General features: G+C 44.3%; 1 protein-coding gene across 6 annotated transcripts; it reads right to left on the bottom strand.

The window, feature by feature from the left end:
* Window positions 1-13: 13 nt before the first annotated feature.
* On the bottom strand, window positions 14-23,152 carry LOC135368481 (inositol-3-phosphate synthase 1-A-like). 6 transcript variants are annotated; one of them, XM_064601808.1, is made up of 7 exons: window positions 8,444-9,184; window positions 5,459-8,356; window positions 4,538-4,827; window positions 2,681-2,987; window positions 1,798-2,024; window positions 1,378-1,701; window positions 14-991 (listed from the first exon to the last, which is right to left on the bottom strand). In XM_064601808.1, the coding sequence occupies exons 3-7, from the start codon at window positions 4,808-4,810 to the stop codon at window positions 512-514; spliced, it is 1,611 nt and encodes a 536-aa protein (XP_064457878.1). In that variant the 5' UTR covers window positions 4,811-4,827; window positions 5,459-8,356; window positions 8,444-9,184; the 3' UTR covers window positions 14-511. The 6 variants fall into 6 exon arrangements, with proteins under 6 accessions (XP_064457878.1, XP_064457882.1, XP_064457881.1 ...); XM_064601812.1 differs by lacking the exons at window positions 5,459-8,356; window positions 8,444-9,184 and adding an exon at window positions 23,086-23,152 and having other exon boundaries at window positions 4,538-4,824; XM_064601811.1 differs by lacking the exons at window positions 5,459-8,356; window positions 8,444-9,184 and adding an exon at window positions 23,086-23,137.

The following is a 23,152-nucleotide window of genomic DNA, read 5'->3' as shown; positions in this document are numbered from 1 at the left end:
GAGTGCACATCGGTGAATTAAAAAACAGTACTTCCGTTTATTGCATTCTAGCAAACTTCACACACTGATACGTACATGTAATAGAGTATGACAATCTTGTCTTGTACTCACGAAGACGATTGAATTGAAAGCCCTACTCACATAGATGCGCACTTCAGTATAAAACAAGATGCGGCTTATATGTACAAAAGTAGAGGACTGTTCAAACAGCTCATCAGGTACGTACCTCCCTGTAGTAAAATTGATTATATCAAAGTTTAAATAGAGTTGTTCTGACAATGCTTACGTACGATAGTCAAACCATAACTTAAGCTAGATTATATAATGCCCAGCCATTTGGGACACCTAATCCAATATTTTCAAAAACGAAAGGAAGCTCGTTCACTTTAAACAGAATGATGATGAAATATGTATATAGAGACAAAAAGAATATAAAAACTGGTTCACAGTTCCTGCCTGTTCCCTTCTGTGTTAAAAAAAAAAATACAGGCGAAAAAAGTGAGACTCCTTTTCAAGCAATCATTCGGACTTCATGCGCCGCTCGCGGCAGTGCCTTCTTCGTTTCTTCCGTGATTCCCATTCGGACGCGTTCCCAGACTGAAGCATCGCTAAGCTTGTGTTCAATGTCCATGTGGTTAATGGGAGCCAGTCCAAGACATGCCCTCATGATGTTCACAATGCAGCTTCTCTGCTGGAAGAGCGCATTGACGACAGGTGCTCCAGGTGGGACCAGTGGAGCCTTGCAGAGGAAGGACAGGATGGACAGGACAGTGTGGAACTGTTGGAACTTGCTTCCACTGATGCTGAATTCGATCCGTTCGCAGAGTTCAGCCAGAATGAAGAGGTCGAGGATGATTGGAGCTGCAAGGAGCGAGTCTTCGCAAGTGTTGTGGACGACGATAGTGTTGTGACCACCCATCATGATCTCACTGGTGAACTCGTCCATGGCCCGCTTGCTGTCACCGACGTATGGCACATATTTGATGACAACCTATTAGAGAAAGCAAAAAATGAAAAATTAGGAAGCCGTTGTACATAAACGCATGTGTACAGGTCTGGACAAAAGTTTACAGAACACGCGAATGGCGTACTTTTTCTTCGATGCGACACGCGACACTCCAGCGGCAGAGAGGCAGAGTTCACTGCTTCGCAGGGGTGGAAGGTTTAGTGACGCACCCAAGTAGTTCCGGTATCGCTTGGATGTGCCCGCGAAGTGTAACTGTGTCGCTAACAGCGCACTCTTCGACCTATCCGAGGCAGCGAACTCGCTCGCTTCCGCCTACCGCTAGGGTGCCGCACCGAAGAGAAAGTACGTCGCTTTTCCAGACATGTACATAATTGCACCTATACAATGGGTACAAACTCTATAGTACGTACGCAGTGGTCTGGCTTCTCTCCTGGCGAATAGAGGATCGCATTGCTGTGCACCATGTCATCGACGACGTTGCTCTTGCTGATCTCTTTGGAACGGAATTGCAGAGGTGATGACAGATTCTTGCCGTCATTATTGCCCAGGTGATTGTAGCTGACCATGGAGACGGGCTTTATGCCAGCACTGACTAGGAAGTCGACCAACACGGACTTGAACTTGGTCTGACCGGATTTGAAGTCGTCGCCACCAATGAAGACTTTCTTCTTCTCAGCGAGTTCCAGCACTCCTGGCACAAATGTATTTTGTGGCGATCCATTGATGTATGTGCACTGCAAGGACAGATAGAATGTGTACGGTTAGAGCACTTAATAGAATAATAGTGTACTTAATAATAACTGCAGTGGAATGAGCACGGATACACGTACGCCTTCAAGAATGCTTGCGACGGCGAAGATGGTAGACGGCGACACTTCCTTATGCCCCTTTTCAATGGCGCTGAGAAGGTTGTCTGCCGTGTCATGGACTCCTGGCAGCACATCGCAGAATCGCTCTGTGTTTGCCGTCCAGAGAACGATGACCTTGTCCACTTTGCTGAACTCTCGGAACTGACGGATGTCGGCACGGATTTGGTTCAGCTGCTCCTGCTTCGTGCCTACGGAACAAAATGAACCGTGACGTCACGACGATATTCAGTCAGGGTCCAGAAAGAGAGAAAAAAAGTTTTTTCTCTCTTTTTGTGTGTGTGTGTGTCAACAGTGCATTTCTTCATGCAGGAAGGTACACCCTTCCGACATCATCCTGTGAGCGCTAAACACCGGCGATGTGGAAAGACTCTTTCGCCAGGCAATGGTGACTTGTAATATGAGACACTTTCTCGTATGCATCTAGTAGATGGAACGAATCTTTTTAGCTGGCTGTTTTTAGTATAGGCATTGTTGTCTTACACCTGCAATAAGTGTATAGCAAGTTCGTAGAACCCAATAGATTCGGATATTGTTCACGATATCGCTGCAAATATGTTGCGGTGTAGGATTACACAGATGGCAGCTGAGAGGATGGGTATGCACAGAAAAACGCACTCGTACGTTATTGGACAGAACAGCTGGTATCCTATTAAAGCAACGAACAAACGTAACGTATTAGCCTGTAACGAAGCGTTAGATGTTGCAAGGTCAAACGGGGAAATTGCTGCAACGGCAAACAAATAGAATAGCTAATGTCACCAAAACAAGACTAACACTGAACATAGAAATTCTCGAGCACCAATGAAGTTATCTTCTGTCTAACAACATTGTGTTGTGCACTTACCGCGAATGATATTGTCGGCACGGTCTGCCTGATTGGCAGCCACGAAGTCGCTGTTAAAGATTCCGGGCCTTGGCTTCATCTTCTCCATGTAAGGGCGCAGCTGCTCTTGAAGCTGGATGTCCAAGACTTTAGCGCGTGTCATAGCGTCAGCCAGGTTCATGGACGAGATGTCCCAGCCATCGAAGATAACGTCATTGGGGTCCACCATGGGCAAGATGTCCTTCATGGGGACGTAGACTTCGCCGTCTGGTCCGTTGCCCAGGTTTACGGTGGACGCTTGCGTGATTGAACCGTAGTAGTTTGCTTTCTAAAGGTGGAAAGTTAGGACAGCGATGAGGAATCTAGCACTAGGTATACGAATGCTACAAATATATCTAAGTTCTTTTTCGAAGCGCATTTAGGTTAATCTGTTTTTCTTTTCCTTCTTTTTTTTTCTTTTTTTTTCGAAGTGGGCTCGAGAATCCTATGTGATCAAGGGCATGGTTGCTGTAAGCTGTTCCCCCGTAACGCTTCTGAATTTTAAAGCTTAAGTGAACTTTTATATCGAACTGAAACAGTAAATTGTGGCCCATCTTGAAACGAACTCGTCAATATTATTTTCTAAAGTCGATGTTTTTGAGGTAATACTTTTACGGATGATCCGAATAAATCTAACAAGCCACTGACTAACAAAAATTGATTTCAACATAGCGATCTAAAAAAAACTAGGGTGTAAAAAATGTGGGGAGGGAGGACGTCAAAAATCCTAACGAACGTTGGACGTCCGCCAGTGCCACCAGCGGAGAAAAACGAATAGACTTCCAAGTAACGAAAATAAAAATAAAAAAATGAATTTGAAGCAATCCGAGGATAGGTTACTCCTCATTGTCTAACATCAAGAGAAATGCTTTTTTTTAATGTTCGCAAGCAATCAATAAAAAAAAAGAATGTTTCGATTTCATATTCACACACAGCCTACGTTCCCAAAAGGAATAACATACCAATTTAATCAGCTTATTGCACAGCGCAACGTATACCCGACTGTGTCATACGTGCACCAAGGGTGAAACGGGTGAAACGATGGATAAATCGCGATGTACGAGTATATATCACCGGGATGGGGAAACCACCGAGAACAACGGGCAGACAGTTGACAGACAGCGAGTCTCGCCAAAGAGAGTGAGTGAAAACACACGCGTTTCCCTCCTCCTTTTTCGTTCAGTTATATCGAAGTTTCATGGCTCAACATAGCTATGCTTAGTAGCTGGGTCCTAGGACTTTAGTTCTTTTTATGCAAAGGATACTAGCGTTACTGAGCCGATTGCCAATAATCCAGATTTTTTTTTAGCGCCAAGAATGGCATCGCAATTAGATAAGTATTTAAGGCTCGGTACAACGAAAAAGTTCTGCCGAAAAGAAAATGATTTCCGAAACTGATTTCATCCCTTTCATGACCGATTTCGGTATCGAAGCTTTTGAACCTACAAGCACCTGACGTCGTTCATGGCTGATATTCTGTATAAAACGCTACACACAAATTTACGCCCGCGCAGTGGTTTATCCAGAATTCCAAGCATGGAGGGGTGTTGTAAAGAATTGGGGGGGGGGGGTCATTATTATAGTTACGTCATTACAGCTTAACGTATCATGACCGACATGTGTCTAAAGCTGAAATCTCAAGGGTACACAGGTGAAAACGTTAGGGGGGTGTCACTGAACATTTGGGGGGTGTTAGGTGGTGTAGGGGGTGGGGGGGTCTGGATAAATCATTGCGCCCGCGTCCTTTACTTATAACAACTACATCTTCAATATGCTTGTGTCTCTCTAGGTTTCCATTCGCGTTTTAAAGGACAGTTTTAGAAAGCCCCGACATCCCACCTGAACTTTCTCCTTGGTCCTCCAGGAAAGGTTCATCTTATTGGCGAGCACAGCAGCCGTCACCGTAGATCCGTTGTTGCCGCCCCAACCGACGAGCATGACTCCCAGCTTGGGGACGCGCCTCTTGGTCCTGAAAGTCATTCTGACGTCGCGCGGACGCACGCGGTACACCTTGTCTTCCACCTTCACCTCAGACGTGGAGTATACGTAGTCTGCCTCGATCATCTCGGACGTGTAGCGGACGTTTGGGCTCTCCACTTGCACCTTTGCCATCTTGGACAGTTGATCTGCTTCAAGTCAAAATAATAGGGGATGCCCAGCGTTGAGTTTCTTTTTGCACGTCCAACTCGGACAAGCCTTATGTGCAGTGAGGAGCGCGTTCCTTCTGAGGAGGTCGCGAAGAAGGTTTCAATCCGGTTCTCCCCTTCCCGTGAAGGAATGTCTCTAAAGTCGCTAACGGGTCTGAGGACATTGCTCTCCATGCGTAACAGGGAGCCGCGCGACGCATTTTTTACAGTCAGTCTGTGAAGGCAGTTACATAACTTTACACTCTTACTTAAGCCAGCCGCAATGAGGAGCTACGGGAAAAACAATCTACTTACTAAAAGACTGAGAAAGAGTACGTTCTAGCACGTTGTAGGCATACGTTTTGTCAAGGCGTACCAAGTGTTCCTATCCTCACAAGCTGACTGTAATTGAATCGCGCCCTGTCCTTTATTCCAACTTTACATACGATGTTCGCATAGAACCATTATCTCGAAGCTACATCCTTTGGCCTTGTTACAGGAGTTGGAGACCGCTCTGCTGTTGCCAGACAGGTAACCACCGCTGTGTATTTTACCCGTCAACATATTTTTGTCGGCACTGATATCAATAACATTGCTTAAATATTAACGTTGCAAGAGATGACCAATTCTTTACCGGTATTAAGCGTGACCCCCGAAGTTACCGCAGTTGTTCCAGGCGTATAAGATTTCTGGTACGGGTAGGCCACTAGGCTCCAGCGATGACATGTCTGGCAGCAGGAGTGGTGGAACCTATACTAGTGTGGATGCGTAGTAGTCGCGATAGCTAGCATTCTGAAATATTTCTTTTCTCCTTTTTTTTTCTTTTACAGGATCGAGGCCGATGATGCTTAGCAGCAGAAGGATTTGAGGTAACGTTGTTATGGTGGATTGTGTAAGAACGTTGTGAAGTGAGGGAAAAGTGTTGTCCGCCGAGCAGTGTTTTACCGAGCACAATAACCACATAGCCAGAAGTTTTACAGGAAGCATTCCCTCATTTCACAACAGAGACCTGACAGAAACAGCCGTAGCCATTCCAAAAGACACAGCAAATTGGGTGTGTGAGAAATGAAAAGGCAGAAGGCATTTATTTCCTTGGGCATCATTTTTTTAATGAAATAGAGGGCAGGGAAACTCACTATGAAAATGATAGAGGGAGATTATATTTCAATACTTCGGGCAACAAGCGACGTGCAACACCCAAACGCCAACGAGATAGAAGGTTGTCAATGACTCTTTCATTTACAGAAGTGACAGGGGACATTTGACGCTACGGTTTTGCATGTCGCTAGTACCGAATATTGACTGTCAGTTGCACTTTTGGCACACATGTCTCTTTTTGCTGTCGCAAGAATATCAAAATAGGACGCGTCTTGATCTCATAGCGGACAACAGAGCAACAAGGCTTGTTAATTGGATTTACACAATTTAGAACACCGATAAAGGTTTGTAAGCATGACACCGTGACAAAAACAAATATTCTAAAAGTGTAGACAAAAACATGCACCGCTTGGATATAATTAATGTTCCAGGTTTATGTTCACAAAGGCACCAGCAACTTCATCAGCTGTTGCTCGTGTGTCGGATCGTCTAGTTCCGCACAGAAGGCAAGAACTAGGCAAACATATGACGCAGGCATATTTACCACAACCTCTATAAACTTATTCTTACGACAGCAAGCAGTGATTTATCCAGACCCCCCCCCCTTAAATTTTTGGCAATACCCCCATTTGTTTTCCTATGTACTACTGTTACAATGTAACTGCACCCACAATTTTTTGCAACCCCCCCCTCGGTTTGCGGTTCTGGATAAACTACTGACAGTAAGGCACAAAACCGAGCTCGACTTGATTCTTGAACGATCGATGCTTCTAAGTAAACCTCATGACGACTTTAAAGACCCAGTATCAAGCTTTGTTCTGCCGAATCTTAGTACAAATTGTTAACACAGAAGCAAATAACACGCAGGGCTTTCTCTGTGATTAGTATCCCTTCCTCTTCATGATATACTGGGGCTTTAACGACGAATTACACTGGCCGTTGTAGTGCAGAACATTTTGCACTAACACTACACTAACTTGAGTGTACATGTTACACTATGGTCGCTTCGGTGCAACATGCATCGAGTTTCATTGGTCGTTCAGTTCGCTCTTCGTTCTTTTCTATACACTCGACCCACACCGGCACACTACTGCACTGCACGAGAGCGGCCAGCGGAATTCGCCATATAAGTGCACACGTTTACACGACAAAACATCCGAAATCTCCGTCGCCATCGCGGTCAAACGTAAACATATCATTCACACCCATGTCTATGCTGCCATCAAAAGCGATAGTGCTGGACAGAGCCACGTCATTATATTGCGCCATTTCAACCAAATATAGAGATTATCAGCCTAGTGAGGCTGCTAAACTTATCCCCCGACATGATAATCCCGTGTAATGATGGCAACATGCCAGTACAGGACAGACGTAATAGCAAGACGACGCGGGAAGCGTCGTACCTGCTATTACGATCCCCTCACTCGGTACAAGGACCTTGGAGAGCACAATTGCATTTCTGCTCTTGTGAAGATGAAACCGTCTACGCGTACTACCGTGAACTCTCGAATACACATTCTTTTTTTTTTTCCCTCCGGGGTTCATCGTTAGATGTTTGTGAGGCAAGGGGTGACAAGGAAGCAAAGCATCCTCATTGAGGAACTTGACCCGAATCAAGTTCTGTCGCGGGGAAGTATGTGGTACCAACGTGTCCTCGAGGGAAATTTAGGCTAGCAATTCAAGAATTGGGACATGATTTATCCTGTTAGCTGTTGATCTGTTCCCCGAAGATAGTGGTACATTGTTTAATTGCTGAAGTGTTGGGTCCAATAAGGATTGTTCGACTGTTCGAAACGCTGTTCAATCATAAATATATTTTTTTTTAACCACGATTCGTCCCGGCGGATTTTGGCAAGCATACTCGATAAGTGGGCGGCTCATATTTATGTAAAATTCTGATGCGCTATTCCCCAATGATACTGATTATGACTCGGATGTGCAATAACCTTTTGTTCATTTGGCAAACAGTATTCAGATGACCTGTTATCTGTGAAGAAAGAACTATGTTACGAAAACAAAAGTTACAAAGTTTCAGACAGTGAGTTAATGAGCTGAGACACTTGAAGCTACATTTCCAACGTCCCATCAGTTTGCATCGAATTATTTCTCTTCAATTTCATCGTACCGTAACGAGCCGATGCTGTCATACCTTAACGACCAATGCCCACGGCAGTGAAAACCGTTATTCCTGCTCCCAAGGCACCCTTGACACGGGAGATATTTTTATCGTTAGCACCGAGAGTAAGGATTGGGGGTTTCTCTCTCAAGTTCACGGTACGATAAATCGCGCCAGGTTTCACCTTCAAAAGAAGCACCACTCATTCGGCCGTAATCACGGCTCTGCGCGATTTTGCGCGATCTGAGCAGTGACGGCAGAAGACCCAAAATGTCAGCAGCCGACCGATTAATTTTTGACGCAACTTGGGCCGTTTGGCTGAAATGGAAAATCATGGCTCAGCAATACAACTACACAGTAATTTCATAAAACACGAAAAATCGAAACAAGGTTACTATCACTCACCGATATGTACCGGTCCAAAGAGTGCCTGAGCTAGATTGGAGCTTCCTCTCTCTCTACCTTAGCAGACGATGCCGGTGAGATAGAGCGTGAGGAGGATGCAGATTCCGATCCCTTATATAGCGAACGGAGAAACAACGCTACCGCCCTCTATCCCGAAACGCGCAAGTCGTCGATCGACCACCTTCAAGAACGTTCTGGAAATGGAATTTTCCACTGGCACGCTCTGCTACTGCGCGAGGGAGATGCCCCAGACGGTCACGTGATCGTATACTGCACGCGGTTTCACTGTCGGGTCGTGCCATGTGACGGCATGTGTTGGTTTCATGTGGACGCCAGGGAAGAGCGCAGGATGGAGACAGGAAAACACGGTGTCGTACGTTTCCTGACGAAAGGCCGACATTTGTCTTTTCTTTTCTTTTTCTTTTTCTTCATATATTCGTCTGTAAGCGCGTGTACGTGAGCTTGGGGTTCGCTTAGGTGGGGCAGAGGATTAAAACTGGAGGAATGCTCAGCCTTTTCGTGCCCAACGAGAAGAGCAACACGGTGGAGAAGATTTAAGGGAGGCTTCTCTGTAAGTCACGTATGTGTAAAGCGAAGCCAGCTTCGGGGTCGCGTTACTGCTTGGAAAACGACACCATTCAAATAATGCTGCTCTTATACAAAGTTTTCACCCCACTCTCCACTTTATGTGACACAATATGTATCCTACGCAGCTACGTGGAAGCCAGAAAGTTCAAGTTAGCGTTCGGTTCGAAATAGCCACGCATTCTGTGCAGTTAAATCAGTTACTAATGCACGTCATGAAGGTGGTGCGACCTACGTTTCCGAATTTTTCTTTCTACTTCTATTTTATTCTCTTCTGGTGCTGATGCAGAGTGTTTCTCTGGGAGTACTTACATTAGGAACTTGCGTCCACGTGTATGCCTGATGGTTGTACGTAACAGCTCCGTTTCTACAAATTTAGTTCAGAATACCGTGAACCTTGACCGTTAACAACATTGTTCGTGGCAGGCCTGCTATACCCGCTTTGCTGCTGAAGTTGAGCATTCAGTTTACGCCGATACAGCATGTGGTGTTATCAGTTTATCAGTACACACTGACTTTTCGATGTGAAACTTAACAGCTTGTTTCTGGGGAAGATACACAGTTGAAAGAGACATAATCCCAACCGACGCAGATCCAAACCCTTATTGCACGTAGCGGTGTGCAAAGGATACATCAATTAATTTAAATTAAATTTACAAATTGAAAAGGAGGGCAACCCGGTCAAGATGCAAACACGAAAACCGTGAAAAGAGTAGCGGTGACTTTCTTCTGTCGTCGATTTGTGCGCATTGGAAACCATTGACATTTTTTTCTCTCTCTCTCTTCTTTTTTTCAAATTAGGGAAAAGTGCGGCATACAAACACTAACGATGACTCTCTCTCTCTTTAAATTCCAGGACATCAATAACATATAACAAATGTAAATATTGTCCGACGCATTCAAAACGGCGTCTCCTCAACACAAAAAAGAAGTCAGGGTGTGGACGAGAAAGTACACTCTTAAAAATGGTGGTGGTGGTGGTGATGGTGAAAGGGCTTGCTCTTAAAAATGAACTTCACCGCATAGCACGCTCCTAGCCAACCATCATATCGAATGATATGGTTATCTGCCCTGGGGGCTTAATCGCTTCATCGTCGTTACGGTCGTTACAAGCTAGCGAGTGGCGGGAAATTTAAAAAGGTCGGCACGTGTTAAAACACGTGCGATACGTGAAGGCCGTGGTTCACGTCACGCGCAATGTGTCAGGTGCCCACCTTTTTGAATTTCCACTGATTAGCCACTGATTAGCTCGTAACGACCGTAACGACGATGAAGCGATTAAGATTTACATCTGTATTTCTTGACAATGGGAGACGTACGCCTTTTTGTGACAATTATGAACAATATAAGTGTCACAAAAAGGCGTACTCTCCTCGAACCAGAAGCGATAACCCGACACTCTTAAAAATGAGGTGGTGGTGGTAGTGACGAACTTCAAATGAACTTCACAACATAGCACGCTCCTAGCCAACCATCATCCCAAATGACATCGTTCTCTCCCCTGATTTTCTGGAAATGGGAGACGTACGGTCATTTTTGTGACAATGATGAACTGCATAACTGTCACAAAAAAGGCGTACGCCTCCCGTTTTCAACAAATCAAAGTAAAGGACGATGTCATTCGAGGTGATGGTTGGCTGGGAGCGAGCTACGCGGTGAATTTCATTTTTAAGAATGTAGAGTTGTTAACGACGGAGGAGTGACGTAATGAGCAAATTATCCCTTGGAGTATTAACGCGAACAGTTTGCAACTCATAACAGGCGGTAGCTTTCTTAAACCTGCTACCGACGATGACGACAATCGCATTCATTGGTTTTCGAAGCGTTACTCTGATGCACGTATACGTTCGTTATGAGCAGGTACCAAGATAAGGGTACATGGGTATTAACGGTAGCATCTATTTCTCGGTCTATGTATGTGCAGTTGCGCAAAGAAAGCAATTCTACAAGTACTATTTGCATAGTTGAATCATATTACCGCTATCTTCCTGGGGATAAATGCCGAGCCCAGCAAAAGCACTTAAAGAACAGGAAAAGGCAGTTTTAGTTCAATGAGCACTTTCAAATTCTTCAAAAACAAAAGCATAATAAATAAATATAAAAGCTTTATAAAGCATAATAAAGCATAATTGGGAGTTGAATTGCACGTTGTGTATTCTCACATTTGTATGGCTACATACTGCACGTGCCTCAATGTAGGACTGGGCCACCTGGGGTTTCGACCCCATAATTTCGATCACTTGGGATTCTTTAACGTGTTCAGTAAAACTATCATTTACTTCACTCGCAACTTAAGTGATAAAAGAACCCATGCATTCCTTCAACAACACAATGTAAAGTTCATTTGGCAGTGCTGTAGATCGCTTCCAAGTTCCGCCGTGTGCCTATTTTTAACGCGAATTAAAGCCACCGATAAGGTACCCGCCGGACCTTTGTGCTTGAGCTATCTATAAGTATATTGCGCTGCTGCTAAAACGTATCTCTAAACATGCCAGCAGATAACATGTTATTTCCAATGCGTCGCTATTAATATACACGTACGTATACATGACGTGCTGCTTTTGAAGCAGTACGCATTTTCTAGTTCATTCGACAAGGTCAAGGCCGAGATCTTCTAGACAACGCGGGGCGTACGGCTTTTTCGGACAGTGAACATAACTGCGTAGGTGTACCAAAAAGGCGTACGATATCATTCGGGATGAGGTTGCACTCTATAAAAACAGGGGGGGGGGGCGAAATAGCTTGTCGTTGTTGGCCTCACAGAGGTGGGAAACGTAACGACTGACGCCCTGGGAAATGTGCATCCTGGGCCGACTTCTAAGGGAACTGCGCCGACATGTGTCTGAAAGCGTCTGAGGAAAGAGTTGAACTTCACCACATAGCACGCTCCTAGCCAATCACCATCGCGAATGACTCTGCCACGAACAATAGCCTTTGCGAGCTATAGCTCGTACTCCTTAGATTGGAATTGTTTCAGTGGAACCTGATGAGTGAGCCGTGTGCAGTTTTTGGCACAAATACGCCAACTTCTGGTTGAGAGCGTTTCAATTCACTCAAAAACTCACTTGATTGCTGCGGAGCTTTGCGGCAGAGAGTGTCATATGCGACCTCGCTTTTCGGAAGCTCTACAAAGTAAACAGGACGCGGTAACCATAACAAGCTAGAGTGTCGGACGACGTCAATATTTTCTGTCGGCTATATTGAGTGATTACGCAATGTTGCATCAACCTTCCAGAAATAGTTATCACGCATTAAAGCTGAAAAAATGATAACAATAGGTGGGGATAACTTAGAGAACTACACATTTATTTGTCGCTTTGACGCTTGGGGAGAAGTTAGTAGGGAGAAGGTCAGTTAGTAAATTCGTTTGGAGCTTCTGGAGAGGGTAAGGCGTCATATTTTCGGCATATAAAGTGGGTCAAAATTATTCCCACGTCAGATTGATTGACTGATTATAGAAAAGAAAAACGGCCACGCCAGACATGTACATGTATGTGGTATTACGTATGTCACTTTAGAGAGTAACGCTTGGTTAGAAACGTAGAAAAAAAGTTTAGTCTCACAGGAACACGTATGCCGAAATATGAACATTTCTACGGGCAAATACACGTAAAAAAACGTAAATTTACAAATATATACAGAAATAAACTTTCGAGAGAGGACCGTAAGGTGCTAGCTTGGACTACACATGTTACAGCTTCAAGGTGCGCGTGGTGGGTTGATAGACCAGTTCACAAATAACGTTCCGTTCAATAAATAACAAGTATATACAGCAGACTCCGAACATGGTTCAGGCAAGGTCGCATTACTGCAGTAAGGCCTTCCACTGCCTGTGACAGGAAGATTGTCATTGGAGCTGCACGAGGGCTGCCTCTTCCTTTCACTGTGTTCCTTCTGAATATATGTATACAGGGTGTCCCAGAAAACGTGTCATTGAATTATAATAAAAAAACTACACCACCTAGAGTCATGCGGTCAACGGTATTTGTTCTTACTGGGTTTTTGCCACCTCCTCATGTGAATGTCGTGTAACGTAAGTTTAATTATGTAAATTTTTGCGAGCTTAAGTCGGAAATTTGCCAAGTAAAGGTCACTTTTTTACCCCACCAATGTGAAGAGCGTGTCTAATTTACTGAAATTAATGACAATTGACAGGGATATTCAGGAGCTATCCCATCCGAAAAAATAGCCGAACATCATGCTCTACGGAGGCCGCACAGAATAGCGCACGATGAATTTTTCAGCGCAATCTGTGTCAGTCCGACGAAAGGAGGTTGGAAACCCAGCCCACCCCGGCATCGCAGAAAGAGATAACGCAGGCATGGCTTATCACGTCCGACTTTCGCTGGGATAATGCTTTCCCTCTCCCAATTTTAGGAGCTGTTACTTTTTCTACTATCACTCTGTGGGCTGGCTTCGGAACCTCCTTTCGTCGGACTGCGAGCGATAGCGCTCAGAAAGACATCGCGCGTTATGGTCCTGTGCTCCGAAAAGCATGATATTCGGCTATTTTTTCCGATAGGATAGCTCGTGAATATCACTGTCAATTATCATGAATTTGAGTGAATTCGGCACGCTCTTCATATTGGTGGGGTAAAAAAGTGACCTTCCGTTGGCAAATTTCTGAGTTCACTTCGCAAATATTTGCATAATTAAACTTGGGGTACATGGTATTAACTTTACAAGGTGGCAAAAACCTAATAAGAACAAATGCCGTTGACTCTATGATTCTAGGTGGCGTAGTTTTTTTATTATAATTCAATGACACGTTTTCTGGGACACCCTGTAGACGGACATAGCTATCTGTACATTTTTAGCCCAGCAGTAAACAGATGTAAATAAAAGCGTACAATATCGGGTGTACGCTAGTGTCTACCTCATTCTTCCCGTGGAGGCTTCCTGAATTGTTCTAAGTTTCGAAAGCTCATTTGAAGACAGGCAATAAACCTCTACCCAAGAAACGTCATCATGACGTTGAAACCGAAACAGATCGGAAGGGGAGGGCTGGGTTCCACGAATCGGCACTTCGGCGCTGTCTCCTATTGAAAGAAAAGTAGGACCGAGGGTCGCATCCCTTTCAGAGACCATCATAATCCTCCCAAGACCGTGGCTTTCGAGCGCGGCCTTGTTCGCCTCTAGCTTCGAGCGTATAGTTCAGCTCTATCAAATTGTTGGCGCTGTTGAACATGATGACGTCATCTGTTTACAAACGGGGAGAGGTCTATACGTACAACCCCCAGCTAAAGAGCGCGTTATCCCGCCGTTTATTACAACACGCACGACACCTACTGTTGCGGGCGTGGAAATCGATTACCAAGATGGCGATCAAACACAACATCGATATGTGCGTTTACAGAGTGACAACAAATGAGCGCCCAATCGTTACTAACATTTTGGTCAGCCACTCGTGCACTCGATTCTCTACGTAATGTATTCTGTTGAAAACGAAGTGAGAAGTAATGCAACGCTTCACCATCTTTTGTCTGTCTGCCGCATTGAATGATGTTGTTGATGTTGTCGAAAGAAAAAGAAAAAAAAAAAACAGGGAGAGATTCAATTCGTGGCACGACAAATTTGGCTACTCCCATATACAGAATCCCCTACCCCTCCAAAGAAAGAGAGAGAGAGAGGGAAAAAAAAAACGCCGGTTCAGCCTGCCCCATGTGCAGGTAAATATTGGTCAAATGCTGAATCATCGGTTAATGCACCGCACAACGAATAGACTGACTCCAACGCTGCATTAGATTGGATTGGACATGAAAGAAAAATATGGAGAGATAAGTCCCGACCCGGTCAGGACTGGCTACTCCAAAACGCGTTTGTAAGTGGAACAAAAAAAAGAGAGAGAGAGAGGAAAGAACCGGAAATCATTAGCGAACTCATTACTTTCATGGTTGCAGTTTGTTAAATTGTGTGGCGCTGATAAAGGTCGATTTTAGAAATGGAATGGAATCAATCCTGTGTCGATCACCGAGCAGTGACTGCGCAGACGTCAGACGATACGAAGTGCACAGCAGTTGGAATCATCCTAGCGTCGTATGATGCAAAGTCCATGCAACAGTACGCGTTTTCAATGCAGGCGGTCTTCAACCCATGCGACCTTGAACCGAGGGCAGTCGTTCACCGAAAGCAGGCCATGTGACACCGCGGAGCTTGATCGATGCAATGCGCTTGCGAAAGCGCAATTCGCTGTCGTTTCCATCTTGCACATTTAAAGGAACTTTCTTTATCTTGTATAATATATATACGTCGTCCTTCCGTCAAAACAAATGGGAAATTGTCTTCTGATTGCATCGCAAACGCAAATGCTTTCTAACAGGCATTCTTTGCTTATAATTTTCCCCTCTTTTTTTGTTTTTCTTAATACGTGCAGCGTTATATCATCTATGTCAAATGAATCTAAACGGCCACTATTGCCACGCTTCAACACTCTATAAACAGAACTTCACCGCATAGGACGCTCTGTGTCAACCATAGCCACGAAGAAAGGGTTATCGCTTCTGGTTCGAAGAGAGAGGAGGTCCTACGCCTTTTTGTGTCATTTATCATATATCCAAATTGACAGAAAAAGACGTAGGCCCCCTCTCCCTTCGAATCAGAAGCGATAACCGCATCATTCGCGATAATGGTAAGCGCAGAGCGTGCTATGCGGTGAAGTTCACTTTTTAGAGTGTAGGTACGGTGTCCCGTTTTTTCTCTTTTTCTTTTTTTTTTTTTTGTCGTCTTCCTAATCTCTCTCTCTCTCTTTATTTTATTTTTTCATTATGTATTCTATAAATATATTTCCTGCGGAACCGTTGTTACTCGCAGAGCGACGTTTCGTTTCAAGTGTCGCTGCAACGAATGTTCGCCAGGACCTATACGTCACCGCACTAACATTCCTCGTGATTGTAGGCAACACCGGATAGACACAATCTATCTAGTGGTGCGCCAGATCACAAAAAATCGAACACATCGATCTATTAAATCACCTACATTGGGTGATTTGCTCAAGTAGAGGAGAAGTAAGACGGCTTGGCAAAAGATAAAGAAATGATATGGCATGATGTGCTACGATAAAATATCTACAGGGAATTGATGCATTTTGTATGCATGCACAAAGTTGATAAGTTGATAAGTCAATTTAAAAAAACGCACAAAAGTGTCGAAGAAGACATGACCACACACAAATCAATGTGGCCATAGGAGGTCCCAAAAAAAAGACGTGGACGCTAATACAGGATTCTTTTTTTTTTTTAAGATTAAGAATAGCGATTGTCCCTAAAATGGAGTGCCTGCTGCACACCGTACTTATGGACGTTTCTAGCCTCATTCCCATGCACGTATAGGATACGGCGGAATTTGGACCCAATCCACTGGCGCACCTGCAGACGACTAGCTTTCCTCCTCTCCCCCGTCTCGTCTTTCGACGGAATACTCCAGGCAGCGCGTGACAGCTACGGAAAGTTCCAGAATCTGCAACCGGTCAGCCCACACCGATATTTCATTTGTGCCGCTGCAGCCAGTTCTAGCTTTCTTGAATGCTTAAAAAAAAGTGACACTGCATGCGAGGCTGCGCTTTTTGAGGACTTGACTATATCATAAATAACATATTTTATGTTAACACATGTTGACGAGAGCGCATGTCGGCGTAGTCTATGTCTACACTCTAAGAAAAAACGGTGTGACAAGGTGGTAACTTCTATAGTTACGACCTAGGTCAATATAGCGTCTGATGAAGGGTGTAACAGGGTGGCAAAAGCAATTATCATACACCCAAATTGCTACAAAAAGGCGTACGCCCCCTTCGCTCACCGAGTAGCAGAGAGTGACGTAGAAGTTTTCAACCTTTTATGCACAACATATGCGACAACTATTACCTCCTAAAGCGTGTAACTTCTCCACCTTTTTTTCTGAGAGTGTATGTCGGCAGAGTGTATGTAGCACACCTAATCGGTAATCAGAGAGAAGAGTTCTCGACTCCCACCACTAGCATTCTCTGACTTTTTCGTCAACTCTCATTCTTCGAAGTTTTACTTCAGTTAAAAGATAAAAAAGATAAAAAGCAAGCAAGAAGCACCCTAAAAAAAAAATGTGTGAAAAGGTGGTAACGTCTATAGTTACCACCTACACTCTTAAAAATGATCTTCACCGCATAGCACGCTCCTAGCCAACCATCATCTCGAATGATATCGTTATCTGTCCTGATTTGTTGAAAACGGGAGGCGTACGCCTTTTTTGTGACAATTATGAACAGCATAAGTGTCACAAAAATGGCGTACGCCTCCCGTTTTCAGCAAATCAGGGAAGGTAGCGATATCATTCGAGATGATGGTTGACTAGGAGCGTGCGATGCAGTGAAGTTCATTTTTAAGAGTGTAGGTCAACATAGGGTCTGATAAAGGGTGTAAAAGGGTGGTAAAAGCAATTATCATATATCCAAAAGCCGGACAGCTCACGGAGAAAATGTCAGCCATTCATAACATGAAGACCGATCTGGATTCGATGTATAAAATTACCGAATTCTCCAGCACTCCTTACGTCCTGGAGTAAGAGCTCTCGCCTATTACCTCAAACTACTTCGGTCGATATCAGGTTATGAGCAATATCTCTTATGCTGGGGGGATATGTTTATCTTTAAAAAAAAGGAATATGTGGGATTATGCTGGGGTGACATAATAATATGCGCTGAACGCAGTGCGACATCAACCGACATGTTATTCAGCTTGTATGAAATCAAAATAGCTATGTACCGCTATACATATTAGTATTGCCCACGGGACTTGCGTTTAGAAAATGTGGTCATGCATGGGCTTGTGTTGTCTGGGACTCGGTCCAAAAGAACTTAATTGAGACGTTAGGGCAAATCAAGAATAGGGCAGCTACAGATTCGTTCTGAGTCGGTACAGGAGACAGTTGCACATAAATGAAGCCTTGCCTCTCGCGGAGAAAAACCCCCCACTGAAACTTCTATATTTAAGTTTCAATTAAAAACCAGAATAGATACGGCAGGTTACATCAAGCAACGGCATTACGTGTCCGAGCGAAATAAAAAGTCAGAGTATTTGACAAGGATGCATGAAATTTATTTTTCTGTATGGGCCATATCAGCATATCAGCCGAGGTGTTTTTCTTGCCTCGCATAATTTCTGTAACTCTTCTTTTAAGTTGCGTCCGTGCGTTTCACGCGCACACTAAACTGCATGTTTTTCAACGACACTCCTTCACCAGAGCTGCATTCATACGAAAGAGCTCGCTGCTTTTAGTTTTAGTGGTCTCCTTTGGGGCCACACAAGCATGTTCTCTCTTTCCCTTATATAGCTTATTCTTGCACTCCTTCTCTTACGAGTCTAGTCTATGTAGACGTCACAGCTCTTTTTCCAGCGAGTGAAAAAACAAGTGAACATATATATACGGCGGCTGCCATGGAAACCGTATCGAGAGAGGGGTGAGCCAGCCAGTAATTCACGAGAAAACATGTTGAGGACAAAGCAACCACAGTATACAACACACATAGTGACCTGCTTCGCAGTGCTGATACTTCATCTCAAAAAGAGATAATGCGATGCTGTTTCCACTCAATATTTCCTTTTCGTTATGACCTGGGCATAGGAGGTGACGTTTCCTCAAAGGGAGGGGGGGGGGGGGGGTTATATTTATTAGAACAAAGAAGAAGAAAAAAAAGGGGAGGAAAGGTAAGTCAAACGGCATGTCCTCAAGGGTTGACTTGAGATGACGCTCTGCGACTACACCTCTTTAATAACTTTTTCTATATTTTGATATACCATTCTTTCTTTCTTCCTTTCTCTCTCTCTCTCTTCTATTTTACATACCTCTATAGAAGACCTCTGAGTAGGTCTCATATATATATATATATATATATATATAAAGGTATACAGTATGGCATGCTATGTTTATGACGCTGTGCTGTGGCGTGCTATGTTTATGACGCTGTGCTGCGACGCAGCGCGGTCCAAACAGTGGCTGTTCGCCAGCTGCTTTCACCGAACACTTATCGACCATCTGTTGCCTTGTGAGTCGATCGACTAGACTGCTCGATCACCATTGACGGAAAGTAAAAAAAGGGGGCGAGAGCTGTCGTCCGCGGCAAAGAAGATCACACTGCCCTTAATAGCAAAAAAAATCTGTCCCCAGAATATTGGACGACGATGCAGTCTTCTTTGTTTTATTTTTCCAGAAAGCAGTGAAATGTCCCTGCGTAGCTCTGGTGATTGAGAACACGTCGTATTACTGCATATATTACGGTTCACTGGGTCAAGCACGTGGCTTTGCTACGGTTTCTGTTCACGGGTTCTGGAGTAGCCTGACCCGACTTTCTCGGGTCTCACATTGCCAGATTTTTTATTTATTTCTCAATCAATCAAAGTAAACCGTGTAGGGAAGGATGTTTCATCGAATAACCGACCATGTCCATTAAAGTTCGGTGGTTCTGGGTTGAGTCCTGCTGCAGGACTTTTAGGTCCATGTTTATTTACTTATTTACATATACTGCAGTATCAACGGATACTATTGCAGGAGTGCCTGAAAGAACTGGTTAGAAGGTAGCTCGCGAGCAGAACCTTCAAGAACATTCCAATGTTCAACAGATCTTGGAAAAAAGCTTAGCTAAGCTTACAGGCAATCAGCTCTATAGGAAAATGGAAGGATATTCAACGTCTATGGCTTTCTACATGTACATATCGTCATTCTACAAGTCTACATATCGTTGTTGATTATTGTCTTCAACGATTTATTTTTATTTTATGGCTCTCACGCTGCGACGTGCGCTTCGGTTTTTATAACATGACTGTCAACCTACATCCCTCCCTGCTGCAGAAGTATCAGTTGCGGTTGCCAAGTAGCGCGGCGGACGGCAAGAACGTCAGCTTGCAGGCAGCGTCTGTCCGTCCGTCTGTCTGTTTCTATTTCAATGGTCCAGAGAGTAAACAAGACAAGAATGCAGGTCATCGCTCGAAGCCGCTCCCCGTGCCAAGAGCAAAGGCGTCTACGCATCTTGGAAAGTGTCCAAGGTGGCAAGGAAAGCAGCGTACTATGGACACGTCACGGATGTGTGGCTGGCACTTGACACGGATCGCTTCACTGTTTCAATTTATGCGTTAAGACATTTAATGAGCAACTTACTACGCATGTATTAGTTACATTGTGTCTACCGAAGTATAAATATAAAGTGCGTGTGCTGGCAACAGAACGGAAGATGATGCAACGTTGCGTCATATGTACTCGCTTTTCAGGTTCGCTTTTTGGCGCATCCTTTTTAATTGTATGCCGTGGCGCGGCTTCTACACCACCTTGTGATGTGTGTAGCTCTTTACTAAATGTCGGTATAAAACCACATACATGTTACATGCAGATTGTGTTTCAGTTGACTAGCTTTAGACGGTTTGAATACAGCTTGGATATATACATCTCCATATTTTTTAATATCTCAATCAATCGATCATTCAGATATACATCCTCGATGACTGCCCAAGCAGCAAAACGTACTGAAAGTCGGGTGCAATAGGGATGGACGGGTAGGTGGAAGGCCTTGAACAGACTCGTGAAACTAAGGAACATCGATAAGACACATACCGTCCACCCCTATTGCACTCGACTTTCAGTACATTGTGCTGCTGGGGTGACATGCTTGGAAACGACCGCAGAGGCGTAACGATCACGTTGCCTCCTCGTGCTCTCAATGGAGGGATCTCACAACATGGCCACGTCACTTCATTGCGCTCCAATAAAGTAAGATTCGACGTCAGGGAGAGACTTTTCCACGGCGTGTCATTTCTTGAAGCCACGTTACGGCATCACGTGCTCCTAATGGAAGAGTGAAGTCCCTTTTGTGTCTGTGTGTGTGCTGTCTAATGTGCCTCAGAGATATTTGGCTGATTGCATATTACTTAGATCAAAGGACATACACGTCTTGAGAAGCTCATTGGCAGTGTGACGTCACTATACGTGACGTGACGTTCGTACTTCCACTGTTACGTCAGATTTTTATGTGTTGGGAACAACGGACAAGCATTTTGAATTGACAAAAATTTTGGCAATTATGAACAGCATAATGCCACAAATATGGCGTTCACACCCAGTTTTCAGCAAATCAGGGAAGAGAACGGTACGTGTCACTCGGGATGATGGTTGGCTAGGAGCGTGCTGTGCGGTGAAGTTCATTTTTAACACTTTGCTCTCCCCGACAAACTCACACACCCTCTTCGCATCTCCACCCTTCATCCTCCATCTGTCTTTTTTTGTTGCTATAGTCGTGACGACGCGAACTTTTGTGTGTCCAACAACAGCGGGCCGATCATTCCATTAACCCCTCCCCCCCATTTTTAAGAGTGGCCAAACTTGTAAAAACAATTTGACGTAAAATAATCGCGCATCGAAAATATATTTAAATTCTGAAGGTCTCCAAGGCTACCCAACCCTTTTTATTTCTTAATTGTGCGTTAATAAATGTTAATCAGCCATAATCGATGCGCCGAGGAATGCTTGCGTCGGGCCTCTTTTCAAGTATTGTGGAAATGGTATTGCTACCGTTCAGTGCGGGTCGTTTTGAAGGAGACTGATAAAAATATATCTGCAGAGGTGTCAATACGCAGCGTTACCATATTTAGTTCTAAGCATGCGGTACTTTATTACTCTACTCTACCTAGACATTCTCTTAGAAGGTAATACCGCTGTCGTAATAAAATTCTTAACTGATATGATACATATCACGGACGTTTATTGATTTACTCCTGTACCGCTGGCGTCTCAAAAAATGAGTTACGTACATAATCCTAGATACACAGCAATGAGAGGATGATAACAGTCGCAACTCGACTGCCCTATTGCAATGCTAGCTACTAATCACCACCCTGTAACGTGCGATCTTATCGGCCAACGGGGTCAGGGAAAGGAAATCTGCACAAAGGTCTCCTCCTCTCTCATAGTAGTGGTAGAACCCCTTTACAAATGGAAAAGAACCAACCGATTTCCGTTGTGGAGCGGAAAATTGCTAACCTATTTGTTTGTTACGCGGTCTTTGATGGCCGCCGCAGGGCAGGGCGTTTGTGCCTGGAGTCATCTTTCGGTACCGAGTTTAAAGTCTGTCACACTTTGATATTAGTGGTTAATTACATGATGCACACCTCGCGTACTGCTCGATTAACGTTGTATAGCTTTCCGAACACCTCACACTTAGGACCACCCTTCCCGCAGAAGCCTCGGTTGTAGAGCAGCACCTCAGTGTGAAATCGTGTCAGTGGGAACTCAAGTGTTGTTTCGTGAGTTACTGTGAATACGTGTGACGGTCATGTGCACCGATGTAATGATGCGTAGCTGCACCGCATGGATGCAAATAACCACCTTACTCATTCATCCAACATGGCTTGGAGCCAGCTGTCACAACCTGTTTAACAAGAACGTAACGAGGTCTCGAGGGCGTACAAAACTGGAGGAACATATCGTTTTCTTGCCTGATTAACGTTCTGGTGTGGTATTCTACACTCTTAAAAATGAACTTCACCACATAGCACGCTCCTAGCCAACTATCATCTCGAATGATATCGTTATCTGCCCTGATTTGCTGAAAACTGGGGGCGTACGCCATTTTTGTGACAATTATGAACAGCATAAGTGTCACAAAAAAGGCGTACGCCTACCGTTTTGAACAAATCAGGGCACATAGCGATATCATTCGAGTTGATGGTTGGCTAGGAGCATGCTATGCGGTGAAGTTCATTTTTAAGAGTGTATGTCGCTGAGCACTCCACTTATTAAGCACAAACTTATTTTATGAACGGTAGTGAAGGGTAAATGAATTGAGAGATAAGTTGATAAGAGAGATAAGAGATAAGTTGCGAGATGGTGGAGTTTGTACGCTCTCCATGAGTAACCTCGTCGATATAACGGCTCTATTTTTTGTCTCTAGGCTCCTTCTTGTACTATAAAGAACTGAGGCGTATATACTTTCAGTAAGAGCTGACACGCACGCCAACGTAATAGTAATATTCACTTGAGTACGGAGGAACCCCTGTTTAGTACACGACGGAACATAGCGTTTAGATGTCACCAATCCCGCTTACCTTCACCTTGCTTCGCGCTCGACTGCGACTCCGAGAACTGGTTGCTTAGATATCTTTAGCGCAATCT

Source organism: Ornithodoros turicata, chromosome 9 (assembly GCF_037126465.1).
Source record: "Ornithodoros turicata isolate Travis chromosome 9, ASM3712646v1, whole genome shotgun sequence".
In the NCBI taxonomy this organism is placed as follows: domain Eukaryota; kingdom Metazoa; phylum Arthropoda; class Arachnida; order Ixodida; family Argasidae; genus Ornithodoros; species Ornithodoros turicata.
This window is presented reverse-complemented; position numbering and strand designations above follow the sequence as displayed.

What these genes read in the sequence shown, in the direction of transcription:
- LOC135368481 (XM_064601812.1), bottom strand. Translation starts at nt 4,810, where the DNA reads ATGGCAAAGGTGCAAGTGGAGAGCCCAAACGTCCGCTACACGTCCGAG. An exon ending in TGCCGACAATATCATTCGCG is followed by an intron (nt 2,025 to 2,680) that starts GTAAGTGCACAA and finishes TTTGTTCCGTAG; the next exon opens with GCACGAAGCAGGAGCAGCTG. An exon ending in TCGCAAGCATTCTTGAAGGC is followed by an intron (nt 1,702 to 1,797) that starts GTACGTGTATCC and finishes CTGTCCTTGCAG; the next exon opens with TGCACATACATCAATGGATC.